General features: G+C 38.2%; 1 protein-coding gene across 2 annotated transcripts; it reads right to left on the reverse strand.

The window, feature by feature from the left end:
- Window positions 1–5722: 5722 nt before the first annotated feature.
- On the reverse strand, window positions 5723–19995 carry SPO11 (SPO11 initiator of meiotic double strand breaks). Of its 2 annotated transcripts, XM_008013363.3 has the most exons (13): window positions 19800–19995; window positions 17544–17657; window positions 16222–16310; window positions 15744–15810; window positions 15402–15510; window positions 14973–15059; window positions 14327–14363; window positions 13875–13984; window positions 11391–11490; window positions 10740–10777; window positions 9585–9661; window positions 6884–6995; window positions 5723–6385 (listed from the first exon to the last, which is right to left on the reverse strand). In XM_008013363.3, the coding sequence occupies exons 1-13, from the start codon at window positions 19928–19930 to the stop codon at window positions 6266–6268; spliced, it is 1191 nt and encodes a 396-aa protein (XP_008011554.3). In that variant the 5' UTR covers window positions 19931–19995; the 3' UTR covers window positions 5723–6265. The 2 variants fall into 2 exon arrangements, with proteins under 2 accessions (XP_008011554.3, XP_037838189.2); XM_037982261.2 differs by lacking the exon at window positions 17544–17657.
- Window positions 19996–20806: the final 811 nt, after the last annotated feature.

A 20806-nucleotide genomic window follows, 5' to 3' on the forward strand; every position in this document is an offset into this window, starting at 1 on the left:
GCGCCCTGGAGCCACTTCCTGCGTCGCCCGGAAATCGTCGATGAAAAAGGCTCCTTTCCGCAAGGCTACAGCACATGCGCAAAAACGCTTTACACCAGCAGTTTGCGAATTGGTCCAAGGTTGGTGTAGCCGCTGCAAGTTGCTAAGCGACTGCTTTTATAAATCCGCAACTGGTCGGGCGCGGTGGCTGACGCCTGTAATCCTAGCACTTTGAGAGGCCGAGGCGGACTGATCACCTGGGGTCAGGAGTTCGAGACCAGCCTGGCCAATATCGTGAACCGCCCCTCGCCCCCGTCAGTACTAAAAATACAAAAATTAGCCGGGCATGGTGGCGGGTGCCTGTAATCCCAGCTACTTGGGAGGCTGAGGCAGGAGAATCGCTGGAACCCAGGAGACGGAGGTTGCAGTGAGCCAAGACCATGCCATTGCACTCCAGCCTGGGCAACAAGAGTGAAACTCCGTCTCAAATCAGTCAATCAGTCTGTAACTAGGGCTAGTGCAAGGTAGCCAGCTGTTTTCTCTTGTGAATTAATTATTGCATTTATCATGTATAAACATCTAAAATACTATGATTGCTGCCAATTCAAGTCCAAGGCCATCCTCTGAGAAGCTGCTCTAATGCTGCCTCCGAACGAGGCAAGACTGGTTGGGAGTTTCCTGCCCTGGCCTCTCTGTTTGCCCACTGGGGTACCCTGAGCTCACCTCGGGGCTCTTTGGGCCTCAGTTTCCTGCTGCATGGTAGAGAAAATGATGCCTGGGCTGTTCCTAATTAGGGTCAAGTGAAATCACAAGTGAACTACTCTTACTAATAGAACATTCCGTAGAAATGTTAAGGGATTCTTACTACTCACACACATGCCCACTCCAAATGTTTGAGCTGGTTGGTTCCTCCCAACCCCCACTTTTAGGAGTGTCTGAAGAAGAAAGGGAAAGAAAAGACCACAAGGAAGGGATTTCGTGAGGTTACGTAGGTACCATGGATCCTCTCCTTCACTACTTAGCGTGGTCTGTGTGCCTTGGCCTCCTTAGGAAGCTTTGGGATCTGGGGTATCTTCTTATAAAATGCAGATTCAGTAGGTCTAGGATGGGCCTGAGAATCCACATTTCTACCAAGTCCCCAGCTGAGATTGCTGGGCCACAAACCACAGTTCCGTACCAAGGCTGTAGATCATTTAGAATCCTGGGTAGCTTTTTAAAAACTGTGATGCTTAGACTGCACCCTTAGAGATTCTGATTTAGTAGGTCTGGGCTAGAACAGAGGAAATCAATATTTTTTAAAAGCTCCCCCGGTGATTCTAAGATGCAGTCAAGATTGAGAACCTCTAGTCTAGACGATGATGGTAATAATAGCTCTTTTGAGCATCAGCCTATGCTAAGTGCTTTAGATGCTCCATCTTATGTAGTTTCCAGAACAGCCCTAAAAGATAGGTATTGCAATTACCTGCATTTTATAGATATGGAAAGTGAAGTTGACAGAGGTGATGTGACTTACCAGAGCTCACACAGTTGATACACAGTAGGTCCAATGAGATCTGTCCTGTGCCTGACCCTCCTACCAGCAAAGCTTTGGACTCATCTCTGAGAAATGCTTCTTCTTCAACTACCTTTTCTTATCCTTTTTTCAACGGAACTCCTCTTACTATCTTTCCTTTAAACTCTCGAAAGCCCTCTCAAAGTTCTCTCAGGATTTCAAGGCATATTCTGCCTCATTAAGTAGTGTATTTGTCTTGTCTAGATTCCCAGATTTAAAACTTGTATCTACTTCCATGGTATTTGCATGGTATATGCTTTGCAGCACCAAGCAGAGTATCTTACACGTGTTCATTATTAATACTTGTTGCATTTTATAGTTCAATGCCCAAGGTATCTTCCAGAAGTCTCTATTATGATACAGACTCCTCTGTAATCCTGGTTATTCAGCATACTCTATAAACTCTTCCCGCTGTCTAGGGTATGTAGTTGACAAACTGCTTTTGCATATACCATCAGTGGAACCACTAAGGAGCAGTATGCTCGCCCAAATATTATAGCTAATATTCCAAGACTCTTGTTACATGAATAATCTCATTTAATCCTCACCATGACCCTACCAAGTCATTATTATTGTTGTTACTCCTATTTTATGGTTGATGAAACTGAGATCAGGTTGTAAATTGTCCCAGCCATAGAGGCAATGAGTAGAGGCAGAATTGGAATGCAAGCAGCCTGCCCCAAAACCGAACTCTACACTTCCACAGGTGGCAGATTATGCTGATTTATGTTTTCCCTCCTAGAAACAAAAAGGGAGAGCAGTAATTTTTTATTTATTTATTTATTTTTTAGATGGAATCTTGCCCTGTCGCCCAGGCTGGAGTGCAGTGGCACAATCTCGGCTCACTGCAACCTCCGCCCCCAGGACTCAAGTAATTCTCCTGACTCAGCCTCCCCAGTAGCTGGGATTACAGGTGCACACCACCACGCCTGGCTAATTTTTGTATCTTTAGTAGAGATGGGGTTTCACTATGTTGGTCAGGCTGGTCTTGAACTCCTGACCTTGTGATCCGCCCACCTTGGCCTCCCAAAGTGCTGGGATTACAGGCGTGAGCCACCATGCCCTGTGAGATCAGTAAAATTTTGTCCATGGGTATGATTGTATGATTATTGATCCATACAATATAGGTGAAAATAATTAAACAATAGAAAAATAATTAAATTTTGGTAGTGACTATCGTTCAAACTGGTAAACTTTTCTGCCATTTTTTACACAGGGAATATTTATGAATAAGTACAGTTTCTATTTAATTGCTAGGTGAATGGAAACTGAACATGCCTATATTCTTAGCATGAGTTACTTTTCATTTTGAATTTTTAATAAGAGATGTACTATGTTGGCTTACAGTTTTGTGAACAGCTTGGTTGCAAAGAAGCACACATTAAGTGTGGCTTTACCGGGAATTGGGGCATCCAAAGCGGATTAACAAAGCAGATTCCTGTTGAGTGTATCACACAGAAACCCTCTTGGTTTTCCCCAAACTCTTTTGTTGTGACTCAAGACTCTTTCACCCCATTCCTTAAGATAATGACTTGAAAACATTTCAAAGAAATTTCCACCCAAAATAGTGGAAGGAGTTGAGAGCACAGTGAGCGTTTGCCAGCAGAGGGCGACCTTGGCTTGTTTCTACAGGATTGTTTACTTGGGATACCTATCTGTGTAACAGTGAACAGAAGTTCATTTAGCAAACAGAAGTACACGTTTCTCAATATTTCACTACAAAAATATTCCGTTGAAAATCTTTTAATGTACATGTATATACAGCTTAGAAAGTCTGTTCTTTTCAGCAGCACTGAACAGATTATCTACATCAAACTAGCGGCTCAACTGAGACACTCAGTAAGGAATTCGTAGATGGAAACCCTGGAGGATTTTCCTTATTTTTGTAAAGTGCACTATGGTTTTTCTTCCCTATGAACTTATAACTTTCTGAAATCACTTAGTATCACCAATGATTATAATCTAATTTCTCAGAAAACGGGGGGTATTACAAGCAGCTTTTACTTTGTTAGGGTCATTATGAGCCCTTCAGGGAAAACTAAGAGTTTCTGGGCACCTTTTTGTTGTACTGGTTTTTGTTGTTATTGTTGTTTGAAACAAAGTCTCACTCTGTCACCCAGGCCGGAGTGCAGTGGTGCGATCATAGCTCACTGCAGCATTGAACTCTTGGTCTCAAGTGATCCTTCCACCTCAACCTCCCAAGTAGATGAGACTATGGACGTGTGTCACCATGCCCAAGTAATTTTTAAAAATTGAGATGGGAGTCCCATTATTTTTCCCAGGCTGGTCTTGAACGCCTGGGTTCAAGCAATCCTCCTCCTGCCTGGGCCTCCCAAAGCTCTGGGATTACAGGTGTGAGCCACTGTGCCTGATCTTGTTGCATTCGTTTTTAAAAACTTTAATTACAAAGATTCCAATCTAATGTTCTTTCTTGATTAAAATTATGGAAGTATCCAAATTAGATACAGTAGATGATGGTAGATGGGATGACTGTTATCAGTTACCATTTTAAATGCTAAGTATTATGGTAATCCTTTTTAGAAAGAAATCTCTAGAATTAGAATTCTAGATGGTTCCCAAATATCTACTAGCATTAATTTTTCATTTTCATCTAATAAAGATAGGTAGTAACGTCAAACTATACATAGTGCTCTCCTTCCATTTTTGTTTCCCAAATAACTGAAAATTATTTTAAGTAAATTTGCAATAATAAACTTAAGATGACTTAATTATCCAAACTGGAGGGATCTGTCTTTTTCAAATTTATTTTTAAATTTGAATGACTATCGTAGATTTGTGACTCCTTCCCATTTTGATAGTATATCCTAAGCCAGATGTGTTGTGGGTTAAACATATTTTTAAATTAGTAATTTCTTCCTTTACAAAGCATACCAAAGTTCAGTGACACTGTTACATGTTAAAGGAGTAAGTATGGTATAAATTCAGAGGAAATTTTTTCTTATTTATAAAAATGTTTTTACAATTTTTGACAGTCTCACGAGTAAGTAAAATTAACAGCATACCAGAATGTTTTCAAAATGAAATGTTTGGTTCCTATGTGACCAGGGAATATAACATATTTGTTAATTGTACATATGGTATCGGGGGATCTTGATTTGACACTAGCCAACAATAAGACTTGCAGACCTTTCCCCGCAGTGTGCACACAGACCACACGTGAAGTACTTTACCTGTACTAGCACCATGGTACCCAGACTTTCTGGGTTTAAGTCCCAGCTCCACTGCTTATTAGTTTTGTGACCTTGGGAAAGTTATTTAACCTTTCTGTACCTTTGTTTTCTCACCTGTAAAATGGGGATTTTTAAAAAAGTACCTAGCTTATAAGGTTTCTATGAAGATGCAGTGAATTATTGTTTGCAAAGCACCTACAAAAATACCTAGCGCATAGCAAGTGCTATGTATGTATTTTCCTTTATCATTATATTACCTTATTTAGTCCTTACTACATACCTCTCGGGCAGGCCCAGCCTCACAGGTGTACAACCTGTGAAGTCACCCAGGACCCCAGACTAAGAAGGGCCTGTGCTTGGTTTAATTCTCTGCTGCTATCATCTTGAAATTCTTAATAAAAAGGGATCCCACATTTACATTTTGCATTGAGACCCACATTTTCTTGAGGTAAGTAGTAGTATTGTCCCCTGGTATTATTGTGGCTTTGGACAAATAGCATCCTCAGTGTTCTCACCTGTAAACCATGGTGTAGTGACAGAGTAATTACAAGGTCCTTGGGAGAATTGAATGAGACACTGAATCAGCAGTGATTGGCACATATAAGTTCTCAGAAATGGTATATATTATTATTATTGTTACCATTTCTCTTTGCAAAATAACTAACTTAATATTTCTGTGCTTCTATAAATTCTTATTCTTGCTTGCAAGCACAAGAAACTTTCAGTGCAATTAAAGGTTTACTGAAAGCACAGAATAAAATCATAAAACTCATCTCTGGCAAAATTAAGATAGGTTTATGGAGGGAAAAGGTCACATATTTACTGTTGGAGAAGTAGCTTATTAAAATCTGAGACTTTTGTAGATCTTAAAACTGAAGAAGTTTTTTGTTCTACAGACCTAGACTAGAGAAGCATTCAAGACCTTGGAGAAACTTTTCAAATAAATAATATTATCAATAAAAAGTAGGCTCAATACAAAATAAAGCAAAACACTGAAGACTATATCAATCCAAATATTTATTCATACCAAATTTTACTAACTTAACAAATGAATTAATGGAGTAAGACCCCTAAGTATAAAGGCAAAGGAAAATGTAAGCAGAAACTACTGGATACCACAGTTCATTTGCAACATCTCAAATTCAGATCATTATGATTTCTGTTACCAGTAAGATACTTTATGCCTTAACATTAGTTATATCGTAGAAGGTAAATAAAGTATTTTGTAGACTTTGATGACATGTATAAAATATTATTTTTTCAAACATAATTTAAAGGTCAAAATAACATATTCTTTTATAATTTACTTTAGAAGATAGGATAGAAATCTGTCTCTACAGAGGATAGAATAAGGCCTTCTAAAGAAAACTGGAGTACAGCATTTGTTTTGACAAAAAAAAAAAAAAAAAAATTAACGGAAAGTTATTTTATTTCACCTTTAAGAATTAAGAATATAATATATGTTCTTTCCACAATAGTATTTGCCAATCAAAACAAAACTAATGAAAAGCCTCTGGCAATCAGAAGTTCTTCTGATTTATTTTTATATCCATCCTCCAAATTTTAATTTGTTGGGTAAGTACACTCTGGAAAGATAATCTGATGATAGGAAAGTCAAAGCTTGAATTTCTGCCTTCATTTTAGAGTCTGCCATTATTTCCATCTGTCAATAAAAGTAAAATATACTCATAGCAGAGTTCTTAGCTGCATTTCTGTCAGTTCAACAAACTAGTAATCTAGAATTGCGTTATTCTCCAAAACCAGGGACAATAGCCTTAAGGGTCAGCCAGAATATTCTAGAGCTGCTACAGCTAAAAATATCTGGAGTGAGAATACTCTGTATGCTGTCTTCAGTAATTAGGGATAGTCTGAATCTTTATGATTTCTTCTTCCTTTTTTTAATCCCACAAACTATGATACAGCCGTCAAGAATGTGTATATAACCATGATAAGGATAAAAACAGGCCAGCTGTATTCACTGATCTCATCTATTAGCATTCATATGACTCAATTTCAACAACTATTTACCGCCAAGCAACACTTATGTTAGTCGTGTCATATAAAATTTCAAGAGGGATATTTTCAAAATACGACGTGAATAGCCACTACTAAAGTAAAAACAATTAAACATGCAACACTTGAATTGTAAAAAGAAACATACTTCTTTTCTCCAAAATGGTTGGCAGGTAACATAAGGTCTCCTCAGGATACTGTCAAGTTTCATTTGGTCCCTGTTTGTCAGTGGAATCAAACTATCTTTAGGTACATTTAACCTGGAAAAAAGTAGGTGAAAAAAATCAGTAAAAAAGTGTTTCTGTAACTTGATTGTCATGTATTTTTGCCTGTATTTATTATACTACTTCAAGAAACTCAGAAATAGGAAAATTAGTACAGATCTACCTCTTACATCCAGGATTGAGGGGATCTGTCATGTCTCAAGACCAGCAAGTTTTCAAGTTCATAGTGGAAGTTTGTGTTTCCACAGTAAGATTCTAAAGTTTTTGTTTTCCTTCATGTCACACTCGTGGGATGATGACAGGATGACAGGAAGACTGATATTGGTTATTAAATGCCAATAGCACTACCATCATGTATATAGATACCAGGGCAGCTTAATAATGTACAGTTAAGCCTCTCAGAGCCTCACACTCTTCTGGCAGTGATCTCAAATATGCATGGCCAATGGCTGAGATTCACTGAGGGACTTTAGGTTCCATTGAGTATTTAATTCTTCATAATTCATTGAAGATTCTGGACCATGGAAATTAGTCTCTCACTTTTATCACTTTACACACACACACACACACACACACTCTCTCACTTTTATCACTTTACACATACACACACAACACATTCTTACCTGTCTAGTTTTAAATTTGAAAAACATGGAATATAACTTTATTATGGTATGTGTTTTAAAAATAGAACATGAGAGGTCCTGGATTTATGGTGTGGTCTACCTTTTGAAGTCACAAATCCTAGATTTCCCAGGAGAGTCTTTTTCAATGTGTCCATAATTATGACCATTTGCCAGGGGCAGCTCTTGGATAGGGGTGACAATTTGATTGAAAGGGAGGCCTAGAGGATTTTCCTTGCAGCCCGCTTCTGTAGCTACCATAGTGTTTTTCCTTTGATCGTATATTCATTTGGAATGGCTTTTTAGTGCACTGATAGAATTTATGAGATGCAGCTAGAGTTTCTTGAAGCCATTCACCTTAATAATTATCAGATCATGTCTTGAATTTGTGTTAAAATTGTTTTTATACAAACAGATTACCCCCAAGGGATTTTGACCATGACACACATGCACTAAATTGAACACGTTAATTCACTGGCGTGTAAATATTCAAAAATAAAAAATGAAATGTTTCCTCTTGGACCCTCATTTTGTAGAAAGTGGCTGATCACCCAAAACCTGTTCACATTCCATATTTAGGAAACAAGCACCTGTTATCAAGGATTGCTCACCACTTAAAGAAATCCAATAAACATGTTTAAATTCATTCTTACTGACCAATTACAACAATAAGAAAACATTTTAAAATATCACATTAGCAGAGGTGAAAAAAAATGTTAATGCAGTAAGCTGAGGGACAGGTGGACTCTTACTCTTCAGAGAAAGCAAGATACTTAATCTATCCAGACAGCAGTCAAACCCTGATTACAGGGATCCTCTTTGACCCACCAGTTCTTCTGGGAATTCAGCCTGAGGGACTAATTAAGGATGTGCGTAGAGATTTAGTTACAAGAGATTCCATCAAAGCACTACCTATCAGAACAGAGATTTGGAAACCACCTAAATGGCTATGAGGGGATGGCTGAATAAACACTAGCACATCTAGAATTAAAACTCAGCAACAAAAGATGCTAAAATAAGAAATGTACTTTATTGACATGGAAAAGTGATCACATTGTGTTGTGTTTTAAAAAAAGCAGATTACAAAATAACAGAGTATGATCTCAGTTTTGTGAAAAAGTTATGGCTATGCACAGAAAAAAAATTTACAAAGGTAAGGCTGCTGATATGTAGGTGATATTTAACTTGTTACTTAGTATTTTTTTCTATAATGAGCATATATAGTAAACTTGCCAAACTTGAGGTTCCCAAATTTTAACAATCTTAAAATGATATTTTTCTTTTGAAGTTAAAAATTTAAATCTACGACAAAATTGACTCATATGGCAAATGATGTTGTCAATGGTTACAATTTAATTGGATTTACTGTATTGTACCTTTTTTTTGGTTGTTCGTTTTTTTTTTTTTTTTTTTTTTTTTTGGAGACAGATTTTCACTCTATCACCCAGGCTGGAGTGCAGTGGTGCGATTGTGGCTCACTGCAACTGCTGTCTACCAGGTTCAAGCAATTCTTGTGCCTCAGCCTTCCCAGTAGCTGGGATTACAGGCATGCACCACCACACCTGGCTAATGTTTGTATTTTTAGTAGAGACAGGGTTTGTCATGTTGCCCTGGCTGGTCTCAAACTCCTGGCCTCAAGCAATCCACCCGCCTTGGCCTCTCAAAGTGCTGGGATTACAGGCATTAGCCACCATGTGCCCGGCCTACAATGTATTGTACTTTTAAGTACAAACAGTGTATAAAATGTCTTCACCATAAAAGTAAAACAAAAACAGTTCTTAGCTAGCTGAAAGTGTAACACATTAACCAAATTCATGTGTTAGGTATTTTAGTTGAAACAGAAACATTAATGAATTTAATTCATAATTATATAATCATAAGTCATTGTGGACAATATAAAGAAAAAACATTAAGAGCTTTTCCTTGTAGTGACTTTTTAGGCTTATTGTTACATATGACAATGAATTGTCATTTTAAATATCCTAGTTCTGCTATACTATCTAACCTTTTCAGATCAGAAGGGAGAAGACCAAGCCATCTAATAGCTGGAACTGTGAGATGATGAGCTTCAAAAGACATAGACTAAAACAAAGAACAAAAGTGTATTAGGTGAGGCTAAATTGCAGAAAATTAGCATTCTTGTTTTTCAGTCAAATTTTTCACTTATTAAGAAGGACAAGTACTAAAGCTGGCTTCACATGCCCAGAGCCCACAGAAGTAAGAAAACCATCAGGAGCTATGCTAAGCTGGGCTTTTAGTGAATGTGTTAAAACTTTCTGGGTTAAGTGTGGTGGCTCATGCCTGTAATCCCAGCACTTTGGGAGACCAAGGCAGGAGGATGGCTTGAGTTCAAAAGTCCAAGTTTGCAGTGAGCTGTCACTGTACCACCACACTCCAGCCTGGGTGACAAAGTGAGACCTTGTCTCAAAACAGCAACAAAAGAACAACAACAACAACTTCTATGTAGTGTTTCTGAATTAATTTTCTAAAGCAAACTATAAATGAAGCTCTCTGACCTACATTTCTTATTGTTCATGATTCCCCATCTTACACCCTGCTCCACCATCCTTTTCATCTGCTATAAATTTTGCCATGCATCAGAATCCCTTGGAGGATCCCACCCCTAGAGATTTTGGCTCGGTAGTTCTGGATGGGAACTGAGATTTGCATTTCTAAGAATCTTCCAGATGATGCTGATGCTGCTGGCTTCAGGCCACACTGTGAGGCCACTCGTATATGGTAATTGTAGACACTGGCAGTGACATTTATTGTTTCCATTTCTCCTTATAGTGGGAGAAAAGGGATTAGAAAAGTCAGAATTCAAGGCTCTATATAATATTTAGAGTATATTTGGTGATTAGACAGTGTTGTTATTACCCCAGAGCCCCACAGTTCCTTCAGTATGCCAAGAGAGTGCAGGATAATAATGCCACTTGCCCATAGCTAATCCCACTCTGTCATCTGTGGTTGCACTGGTCATACTGGGAGCCGGAGTCACAGCCGCCGACACACAGATTGCTCCTAGAATAGGATACTAGGCCCTCTGGTACACTCTGGGTACTCTCAGCCTACTTGGGGGTGATTAGTAAATGCAGAAATCACCTCAGTGAATATAAAATATCTAAATAATAAAAAAAGAAAACTGCTTTTCTATACTTACCATAGATCCATACTTATAGATGCACATTATTTCTATGCCTGTTAAAAGAAAGTTTACATATTACCGGTTAATTTGCACTCTCAAAGTTTATCTACTATCTATAATTTTAATTTTGTGGACATCGCCAGTGAAAATTTATCGTTCTCAGTTTAATATGACAAAATAACAATAAATTGTCTCAAATAATTATAGACCTAATTTTAATGTAATTATTTTCTTTTAAAATGTTTTATAAAAGTGTCCTGAGAGTAGAAAACACAACTACAGGCTGGGCACAGTGGCTCACACCTGTAATCCCAGCACTTTGGGAGGCTCAGGTGGGCAGATTACCTGAGGTCAGGAGTTCGAGACCAGCCTGGCCAACATGGTGAAACCCCATCTCTACTAAAACTACAAAAAATTAGCCAGGCATGGTGGCATGTGCCTGTAGTTCCAGCTACTCGAGGCTGAGGCAGGAGAATCACTTGAACCTGGGAGGCAGAGGTTGCAGCAAGCCGAGATCGCGCCTTTGCGCTTCAGCCTGGGTGACAGAGCAGGATTCGATCTCAAAAAAAAACAAAAAAAAAAACAAAAACAACAACAACAAAAAAACACAACTACAAATATGATTTAGTTATGACTATTGTTGTAAATAGTCCAATGATAAATTACCATGTGGATCAGCATCTACAAGAGTGAAAACAGGAACATGAAATGTATCCCAGAGTTTCTTGACTAAAAGTCTTGTGTTTAGATCAGGAACTCCCTTTCCCTAAAAGCAAGATGAAAATTAAGAATTTTAACTTCAGAAGAATAAAATGGTTACAACTACACTCTTATTAATAATTTAAAAGTTAGGCTGGACGTAGTGGTTCACACCTATAATCCCAGCATGTTGGGAGGCCAAGGTGGGCAGATCACCTGAGGTCAAGAGTTTGAGACCAGTCTGGCCAACGTGGTGAAACCCCGTCTCTGCTAAAAATACAAAATTAGCCAGGTGTGGTGGTACATGCCTGTAATCCCAGGTACTCAGGAGGCTGAGACAGGAGAACCACTTGAACCTACAAGGCAGAAGTTGCATTGAGCTGAGATCACGCCATTGCACTCCAGCCTGGGCAAAAAGGGTGAAACTCTATCTCAAAATAATAATAATAATAATAGAAAAATTACAAGTTATGCTCATACAATGGTTAGTACTCTGCATGTGGCCACAGCAACCCTGGTTCATATCTGAGTCACAGCATCAAAAAAAAAAAAAAAAGGTTACATCTTCCTACCTTGGATTTCAGGTGCTGAAAGCCTGGTGTTGACTGTGAAAAAAATTGTACATTATGTACAAACAGAGTGAAGGACTGTGAATTATGCCAGTCCTAGGAAATGATCCTAAGGAAATATTTCAGCAAAAACAGAAATAATAAACACCCTACATATTTAAAGATGCTCACTAAAGTGTTATTTAAAATGGCAAAAACTAATATAAATAGCCAAAATATCTAACAACAGGGATGTGGAGAGGCAGCATAGTGCAGTGGTGATCTGCACCAGTTGCGGGGCCAGGCAGCCTGAGTTCGCATCTCAGCTCTGCTACTTCTTAGCAACAAGAACATGAATGAGTAACAAAACCACTCTGTGGTTTGGGGCTCTGTGACAACATATAAGATTATTATAGGAATTAAATTATTTAATAATCATAAAGCACTTAGAAGAGTACCTGGCTTAAATTTAGGGTTTAATAAAACTTAACTGGTGGGATAGTATTATGAAGTCATTAGAATAATAATTATGTAGAAAAGTAAACTGAAGAGTGTTACAACAATGTTAGAGAAAAGCAGAAAACCAAATGAAACAGGGAGCAGAGGAAGAGTGCAGAGTAGCCCTAGAGATTCAGAATGGGCTTTGGGTTACCACTGTTTGAATTCCCTCTCTGCCCATCATCAGTGGTGTGATGTTGGGCAAGTTTCTTAGTCTCTTTAGGCCATGGCTTTATCTATAAAATCAACATAAATATGCCTGTCACACCGAGTGATGGCATTATAGTAACATGGAGTTCAACTATTCAAATCCAGTCCTGGTTTTGAATAGCCATCGAGATGTGGTAAAAATACCTTCCTGCATTCCAGTACCCCATTATTAAGGTGACGATGATGTTAGTACCTACCTCCTAAGGCTGTTGAGAGCCTTTACAAGTTGATATGTGATAAACACCAGTAAATGTGAACTCTCACTACGTCAAGTGCTTAGCAGGGCTCCTAGCTCATCATGGGTACTTAGTGTATTTTCACAATGTTCTTTGGGAAAAATAATAGCACATGAACACAGTAGAAGAGTCAAACAGTATTAAAGGACCTGGTGGAAAATGGCTCTTCCTAATATGGCCCTCGAGTCCCAGCCCCTTCTTGAGAGGCGTTTGTGAGGGATGTTTGTGGAGGCAGCGAGGAGCGCTGCCCTGGAGACGAGGTGGAATGGAGTCTTAGAAGGGCTGACCATTTCCACAGAGGCATCCAGATTTAGAGCAGAAGTATCAGACAAAATCAAAAGATTTTGAACTGGCGAGGAGGGAAATGACAGGTCTGGTGTGGCAGGGAGTCAGGTAGGTCGAGTGAGAGATGATTGAAGTCGGGGGCCTGTCTGCAGCCTACCAGGTGGTTGTCTTGTGTCGGAATGAAACGGGAAGGATTAAGGGGAAAGGGCTGAAATGAAAGAGATTCCCAAGGCCAATTCAAAAGGACTTGTTGACCATGGGATGTGAGCAGTAAGTCAAACTGATTCTGACGTGTGGACCTCATTGCAGTATCTGCATTGATAGCCACAGGACAAGTGGCAGGAACGCTCAGCTCTTCAAGGAAGAAAGCTTTTGAGTGTGGTTTTAGAAACATGAACTTATCAAGGTTACAGCGCTCTATGATCATGCCATGGTACTTTGGCCTGGGCAACAGAGCGAGACCCTGTCTCTATTTAAAAAAAAAAAATGAACTTGAGGTGACAGCCAGCTTTGAGGATGTTTGAATAAATGCCTTGGAAATTTCTGTTCTATGATCCCAAAGGATGCATTATTTTGAAAACAGGACGTTGTGTAGATAATATTGTAAATCCTCTTACCAATCACGATAACAGTATATATTAGTATTGGAATTATAGTAAAGTTAGATAATATACCGTAATCATGATGCATGGAGACAATTTGTTGCAAAAGTTGTCATCTAGGAGCCGCTGAAATGTTGCATCTTTTTCTACAATTAATACAAACTTTGCATCTGTAACTAAATCTGTGAAGTTAAGGCTGATAATTTGAAAGCAAGAGTATTTCAGTTTAATCACCAACTAAATTAAGGTGCCATATAGATAACTCAAAAGCAGCTACAGATACAACATTTTAATTTGTACCTTCAAACATATAAACATATCTATTCATATATTCAGATATCTGTCTCTTCCACTAGATGTTGAGCTCCTAAAAGAGTCCTAAAGAAAGGACCATGGTGTGTTCATCTTGACTGCTATAGGGTCTAACTTGTTCCTTACACATTATGAAGGCTTGGCTTACCAAAGGAATGAATGAATGAATGAACATTCCAAAAGTTTAAATAGTTTTCCCACTTAAAGGATACTCCGAATTCCTTGAATATTAGATGGCACAGCAACAGCCTTTTAAAAAAACAAAAACAAACAAACAAAAGAAAAACAGTTTTTATCTCACATAAAAAGCAAAAAACCACATTTTTTAGTTGATCACAAAGCCCTCTGTTTTTATTTTTCTTTGACCATACCAGTCATCAGAGACTTATTCCTCTGTTAAAAAATAGTAGAAAACAGCTTTACCCCTCAGTGAGAAAACCGGCATATGACTCACAGCAATTCTCCCAACAGGGGTACTAGCTTTAGTATTGTGGACTCTCTTTGTATCTAAGCCCAGCAAATAGTTTAGTATTAAAAATACCGCTTTCAGAACCAGAACATTTAATGAAGATTACTAAATAACCACGCTAAAATGATCAAGCTACACTTTATCTGAAAATAATGGTGCATTTTTAAAGAGTTGTATATGTATGCTTATTTCAATCTGACATTTGACAATTAGCATATTTTGAAACTATGTAATGTACAGTACTGTAAAGCATATTCCTACTCATCTTTCAGTTTTATTTTGAAATCTTAAGCTCTAGGTTACATAACAAAGCAAGAAATACAATTAGGCTTCAAAACTGAAGGAGCTAAAAGAGTTAAAGCTGTGAAAACATCGATGATGCTTCTTACTGTTGCACCACAGGTACAATTCACTTTGGTGCCATCTTCCTCGATATACCTTAAGTTGCCGGCAATTAAACCTTTTGATGTAGATAACTGCAAAAAATAATAGACATATTTGAAACCTGTTTCACGAATATGTTTTATGCTATTAAGTCACTCCTCATGTTCATCTGCTAAATTATTGGTATTTTCACTTGGATTGAAATTTAAGAGACGAAAGAGAAAATATGTAAAGGTATTCAGGAATTAAAAATATTTGGTAATTCATCAGTTTGGTCCATTCACCCAAAGGAATATATTGAGAATCTATTATTTAAATTTATAGTGAGAAAAATGCAGCATCAAATTATATCCAGGCTATATTATGTTTTAAAATTATGTTTTATGCAAGCATTTTGTTTTAAAATAAAATGTTTTGTATTAGGTACTACTTACTATATGCAGACTCCTCCTTGACACTTTTAACATACAAGAAATGTCATTGATAATATTGTCCACAACAGTCTGGTTGCCAAAGAGTTGGCTGTCAGTGTAATATATGTCTCTGTGAAAATTTAAAATACATTTTTTTAATTAACCATATTCTCTTTGAATATGACAAGTATTAGAGTGTTAACCGAAGAAAGCTTTAACTGGATGAAAACACAACATGTAAAAAAAGTAAATTATGAGCCATAGTTTAGTCTTATGTAACTTTTCAAAGTATATAATAAAAGTTAATCCAAGTAATTCTCACATTATATTTTAAAGAGTAATTTACTAGAACAATATATTTACCTTTTGGTTGCATAAGTGTTGCTCTGTACTAACTTATAAATCATGGACAATATTTTAAGGATTAGAGCTGGAAAGTAAGATTCAACAAATAAGTTGCTCGTCATTTCTCTTAATGATTCAAAAGATACTGCTATCAAGGATTTTAACTTAACTTCAGTTAACATTTAAAAAATTATCTTTCCAAAATGGGAGGGTTAAGTACAGAACAATTACCTGAGGAATCAGTTAAAATTAATTGCTCTATGGACAGCAAAACTAAGAGGATGATTTTGCACTGAACCATATACCTTGAAAAATATGTTTATGTTGATAACCTACTTTCATAGTTATTGACAATGAAAAATTCTAGAAATTTATTTTATGTACAAAAGTGGTCTATTAAAACAAGTAAAATTATTTAACTAGGAACAAATAAAATTAAGAAGATAACTAAATTTATTTATCCTTTATTACCAAAAGCTAAGAACAATTAACTTACCAAATTTTTTAACTGATTTTGGTGAATCACTTTTGATCTTTCTTGTGGTGCAATGGGATACCATCTGAAGACCTACAGAATCTTCAAACCTGTCGTTTTGTTTAAAGCAAAGGAATAAAGTGAAAAAGACAACTTCTAAACACCAAACAATATATACTTATGGTCTTTAAAACCCACACTTCTTCTCAATTTAAGCACTGAAGCTTAGGATCAACTGGTTTGAAAGCATAGATCATTCCAGGTGATAACTAGGAAATTAGATTTGTGACAAACAGAGGCACCAAGATAAACCATTTAACATAAATAAGCTAATACCTTTGATTAGCGGGTGTGGGAGTGTGTTTGTGTGTGTGTGCATACTTTTTTCCTGGGAAGACATTTTTGGTGTATGTAAAACGTTTTCAAATATTTCACAATTAGTACTTTACTCATTTTAATAATCTACTCATTTAATAATTTTACTCAATTTAATAAGCTTTGAAATGTTTCATTTCTGGTTTACTTGCAAAATTACACTACATAAAATAGCAATTTTATTAGGTTGTTAAGCTGAACTGCCAAACTTCCCCTAAAGGTGGCAGAAGGCACTAGGTGGATATGTCAGGTGTAAGCTGCTTCAAAGCTAGGTAAAATCCATCTTTCAAAACATGACTGTAAAGTACACAGCTTATATTACTTATATAGATCATAAAACAATAGTGAGGAAGGAGACTCAAAATTCCTTTCATTTTGTTTCTGTACCTCTTACAAAATATGAGAGGCTGAAAAAAACCTGTATAATCAGGTTCAATAATTCTGATAAAGCTGTTTGCTGATTTTACCCTTTTTGGACACATGACTTAGCAGGGGTAGAAGGTCTGTTAGGAGAAAGGCTTAAATGTGCTATATGTTCAGGATACTTTTATTTTGGTCTGGTATCAGGATTGGTTATACTTCCCGTGAGCAAGTGGTTTGCTTTTGTGGTATGTATGAGAATTGCACCCATGACATCTCCCCCTCTGCTAGAAAGCATAGCTCCAAGTTTAGTGTCTATTTTTAGCAAAATTATGAGACTTTACCACATGCATTTGGAATTCTAACATCTTCTGGTGCTCCATTCTGTTGGTGCTAGCATTGTTTTCCCTTTGCCTCATCTTTCACACCTACTTCTAGTTTACATCACCTCTCTGTATGGTATGTATTATGTAAACTCCCTAAATTCTTTTTTTTGGCACGGTAATGGCAATAAAATGAAAAAAAAAAAATGACCAGAACTCTAACTCAAATAATTCGAATAATGACATAGATACTGCATTTAAAAAATAAAAATGCAAAATGCCCACTTTATGTTTTCCCAGCTTGATCTGTTGTCTATCGTGAACGCAGGTGCTTCGTTTCTTGCCAAGCTTGTGATTATGTCTTGGATAATATTTTCTATAGATACAAGAACCTCAGAACTGAAACAATAAACACAGCATGATTCCATCTTAATCATAAATTTTGACTTTATAATATGTAAGATTTTCCCAGATCAATATTAAAGTAACTTTTTATTTTATTCTTTTTTAAGACTAGGTAATTGGGAAGGGATTTTTTAAAAAAGAGAAAGACTAGGTAATTCATGCCAATAATTATCTCTCCCATTAAACCTTTACTACTGCATTAAAGCAACTGTATTTACAAATAAATTTCATTTGCTTGTAATTTTACTTCTCAAGCAATTACCAATTGAAGGTCTCCCTTTTACATTAATGACTATATTTTTATCTACACTTCATATTAACCTACCATAATCTAGCTGAACTTTAATACAAATTTGACATACTACTGATAAATGTTTTAATTAAAAAGTGATACAATATTGGCTTTGAATTTCTTTCCCAAAAATACAATGCAAAAATTTCAAAAGAAACACCTTTTGTGGTCGCACATTACCCTATTTAATCTCAAGCCTTAAAATCGGCTCTTCTGAAATTTAGTGATACATAAAAGAAAACGCTTAATTACTACCCTGGAAAGAAAAAATTGTGAGACCGGGCGCGGTGGCTCACGCCTGTAATCCCAGCACATTGGGAGGCCGAGGCGGGCAGATCACGAGGTCAGCAGATCGAGACCATCCTGGCTAACACGGTGAAATCCTGTCTCTACTAAAAATACACACACATAAGCTCGGGGTGATGGCGGGCGCCTGTAGTCCCAGCTACTCAGGAGGCTGAGGCAGGAGAATGGCGTGAACTCGGGAGGTGGAGCTTGCAGTGAGCCAAGATCCGGCCACTGCATTCCAGCCTGGGCGACAGAGCAAGACTCCGTCTCAAAAAAAAAAAAAAAAAAAAAAAAAAAAAGAAGAAAAAAGAATAAAGTGTGAGTTCTGCAACAAACGGTGACTTGGCAGCAATTACGCCACTCTACAGCAAAATGTGAAGACTAAGCCCAGTTTTCTGTCAGCTGACTGTTAATTTCACAAGCCATCAGCTTCAAAAAATGTTGTTCTGTTATAAACACCATTAAGCTCATTGTCTAGGAAGAGAAATCAAATGCACTCTAGAAAACAGGCAAAATGTTGAGAGCTTTAATTTCCACAGGAACTTGAGTTTTTACTGAAAACTTGTGTATCAGAAAATGAATTTTAAAACTTTTAATCTATTCTAATATTGGGAGGTAACAACTGACCCAAATACTCATTTTTCCTAGTTTGGAGAAAAAAAGTGTTGCAGGATAATACTGTAACCAACTTTAAGATACAAACAGATTCATCTACGTCTGCGCTATTAACAAGGGACTTGCCACTCTCCTTTTCCCTCACTCTCCTAAGTTCTCCCTCAAACTAAATTCTTTTGCAAAAATTGGTTTGCTTGTAGGTTTTTCAGATTTTTTGGTGGTTGGTTTGGGCTTAAAAATAAAAGGCTGAAAAACTTTGCTGAGCAATCAACCAAGAAAGCAGGTCAAGGAAACAAAAAGTATTTTTAAGTGAAAGTGGTCAATCACGTAACCATGTTTTCCGTGGTTAATTCCAACATGGATAGCTGAAGGGTTCCTGTAATTAATTTTAAATACATCATTTAAAATATATACTTTGTCTCCACTTCCAAAACAATAAAACATGTTGTCTTATTATAAACCACTTAAAATGTGTTGATGTCCTTGTTAACTCTGAGAAAACCATTCGCTTACTGAAAGAAGACATACAACACTCATTTTCTTTCTCAAACAAAAACAAAACAAAAAAACCTTAAAGTTTAACCTAAAATTTTATCTGAAAAAACGTTTAAAAAATACAAAGCTAACTGTACCCCAAACTCCCCAACCTATAAAGGATCTTTAGGAAATCTTCCAAACCAGCTGCAGAGAGCCTCCTGGAACATTCCAGAAGGGAACATCCTGGAAGCCACAGAAGGGGGGTTGACACCTGGCTTTCTTTTTGAGTTCAAAATAAGGGTTCAAAGCAGGTGGCGGGTACTTAGGATCTTTTTGGGGGTTCCAGGCTGGCCCTCCAAGGGGTGCCTCCTCAGCCTCAACACTAGGAGGCAGCCCGGCGCCGGGAAGAACGCCCGACTTCTCTACAGAGTGGCTGCCTCGCGCTTCGGCACCAGCTCCTGTACCTGGAGGCCACGCGGCTTCCCCCACTGGGGGGCTCCTGGCCACCTCTCCTCAGGGCAGCCAGCAGGGACTCCCTGTGTCGGTCTAAAACCTCGAAGAACGAGGCCTCGGGCCCCATAGGTGCAAAGGCCATGAGTGTGGTGGGCTGCCAGAAGCTCCAGAAGCCCCTGTCCCGAGCTGCGCCTTTGGGGTGTGGCTGCGTGCCTTTCCCGCGCGTTCTGAGCGGCCAGCGCGTGCGCACATCCCACACCCAGAGGCGGGGCTGGACTGGCCTGTGCGTAGTGCAGGGCGTGGAGTGCGCAAGCGCAGGGCTCGGAGTGCGCAAGCGCAGGGCTCTCAGGCACGGTCCCACCTACGAGGCCCTGAGGCAGGCGCCTCCCTGAGCTTCGGTCGCGCAGACGTGGGCTCCGTGTGGCTGAACTGAGAGAGGTTTGTGTGGCCTGCTGCGGATATTGGATCCAGAGTCCCTTGAGATGATTTAATTATTTTGGGGGTGGGCTGTTTAGGGACAGCAATATCAGCGATTTTTCATTAAAACACATAACGGTGAAGATCCAGCTGTATGGGATTACAGCTCTCGGCACTGGGTTCAGCTGTGATTGAGGCAAGTGCAATCTCTGTCCTTACTAACGTTTCGTAGCAGTTGAATGCCTCCAAAGCCCTTTGCACTCAGATCCCTCTTCTAATTCCCTTGAGAACCCCAGAAAGTTCCTATGTGTCATCCTAATTTTGCGGGAGCCAGGAAAGGTCTTCTCAGAGCAGACAGGCCTGGGTTAAAATCCCAGCCCTCCCACTCTGTAGGGCAGACGAATTTAGCAAATGAAAATACAGGACAACCAGTTAAATTAGAATTTCAGATAAACAACAAATACTTTTTTTTTTTTTTAGGGTAACTACGTCTCATATAATGTTTGATATATACTTTCACTAGAAAGTTATTTCATAGCCATGCACAGTGGTGCTCACCTGTAGTCCCAGCTACTAGGGAGGCTGAGGCAGGAGGATGGAT

Source organism: Chlorocebus sabaeus, chromosome 2, assembly GCF_047675955.1.
Source record: "Chlorocebus sabaeus isolate Y175 chromosome 2, mChlSab1.0.hap1, whole genome shotgun sequence".
Taxonomy (NCBI): Eukaryota; Metazoa; Chordata; class Mammalia; order Primates; family Cercopithecidae; genus Chlorocebus; species Chlorocebus sabaeus.

Bases quoted from the DNA above. Each gene is read 5' to 3' on its own strand.
- SPO11 (XM_008013363.3), bottom strand. From the start codon at position 19,930: ATGGCCTTTGCACCTATGGGGCCCGAGGCCTCGTTCTTCGAGGTTTTA. The intron at 16,311-17,543 runs GTGGGCATTTTG...ACAAAACGACAG, and splicing joins TCAAGCTGGGAAAACATAAA to GTTTGAAGATTCTGTAGGTC. The intron at 15,811-16,221 runs GTAAGTTAATTG...CTTACTTTCCAG, and splicing joins AAAATCAGTTAAAAAATTTG to CTCTAATCCTTAAAATATTG.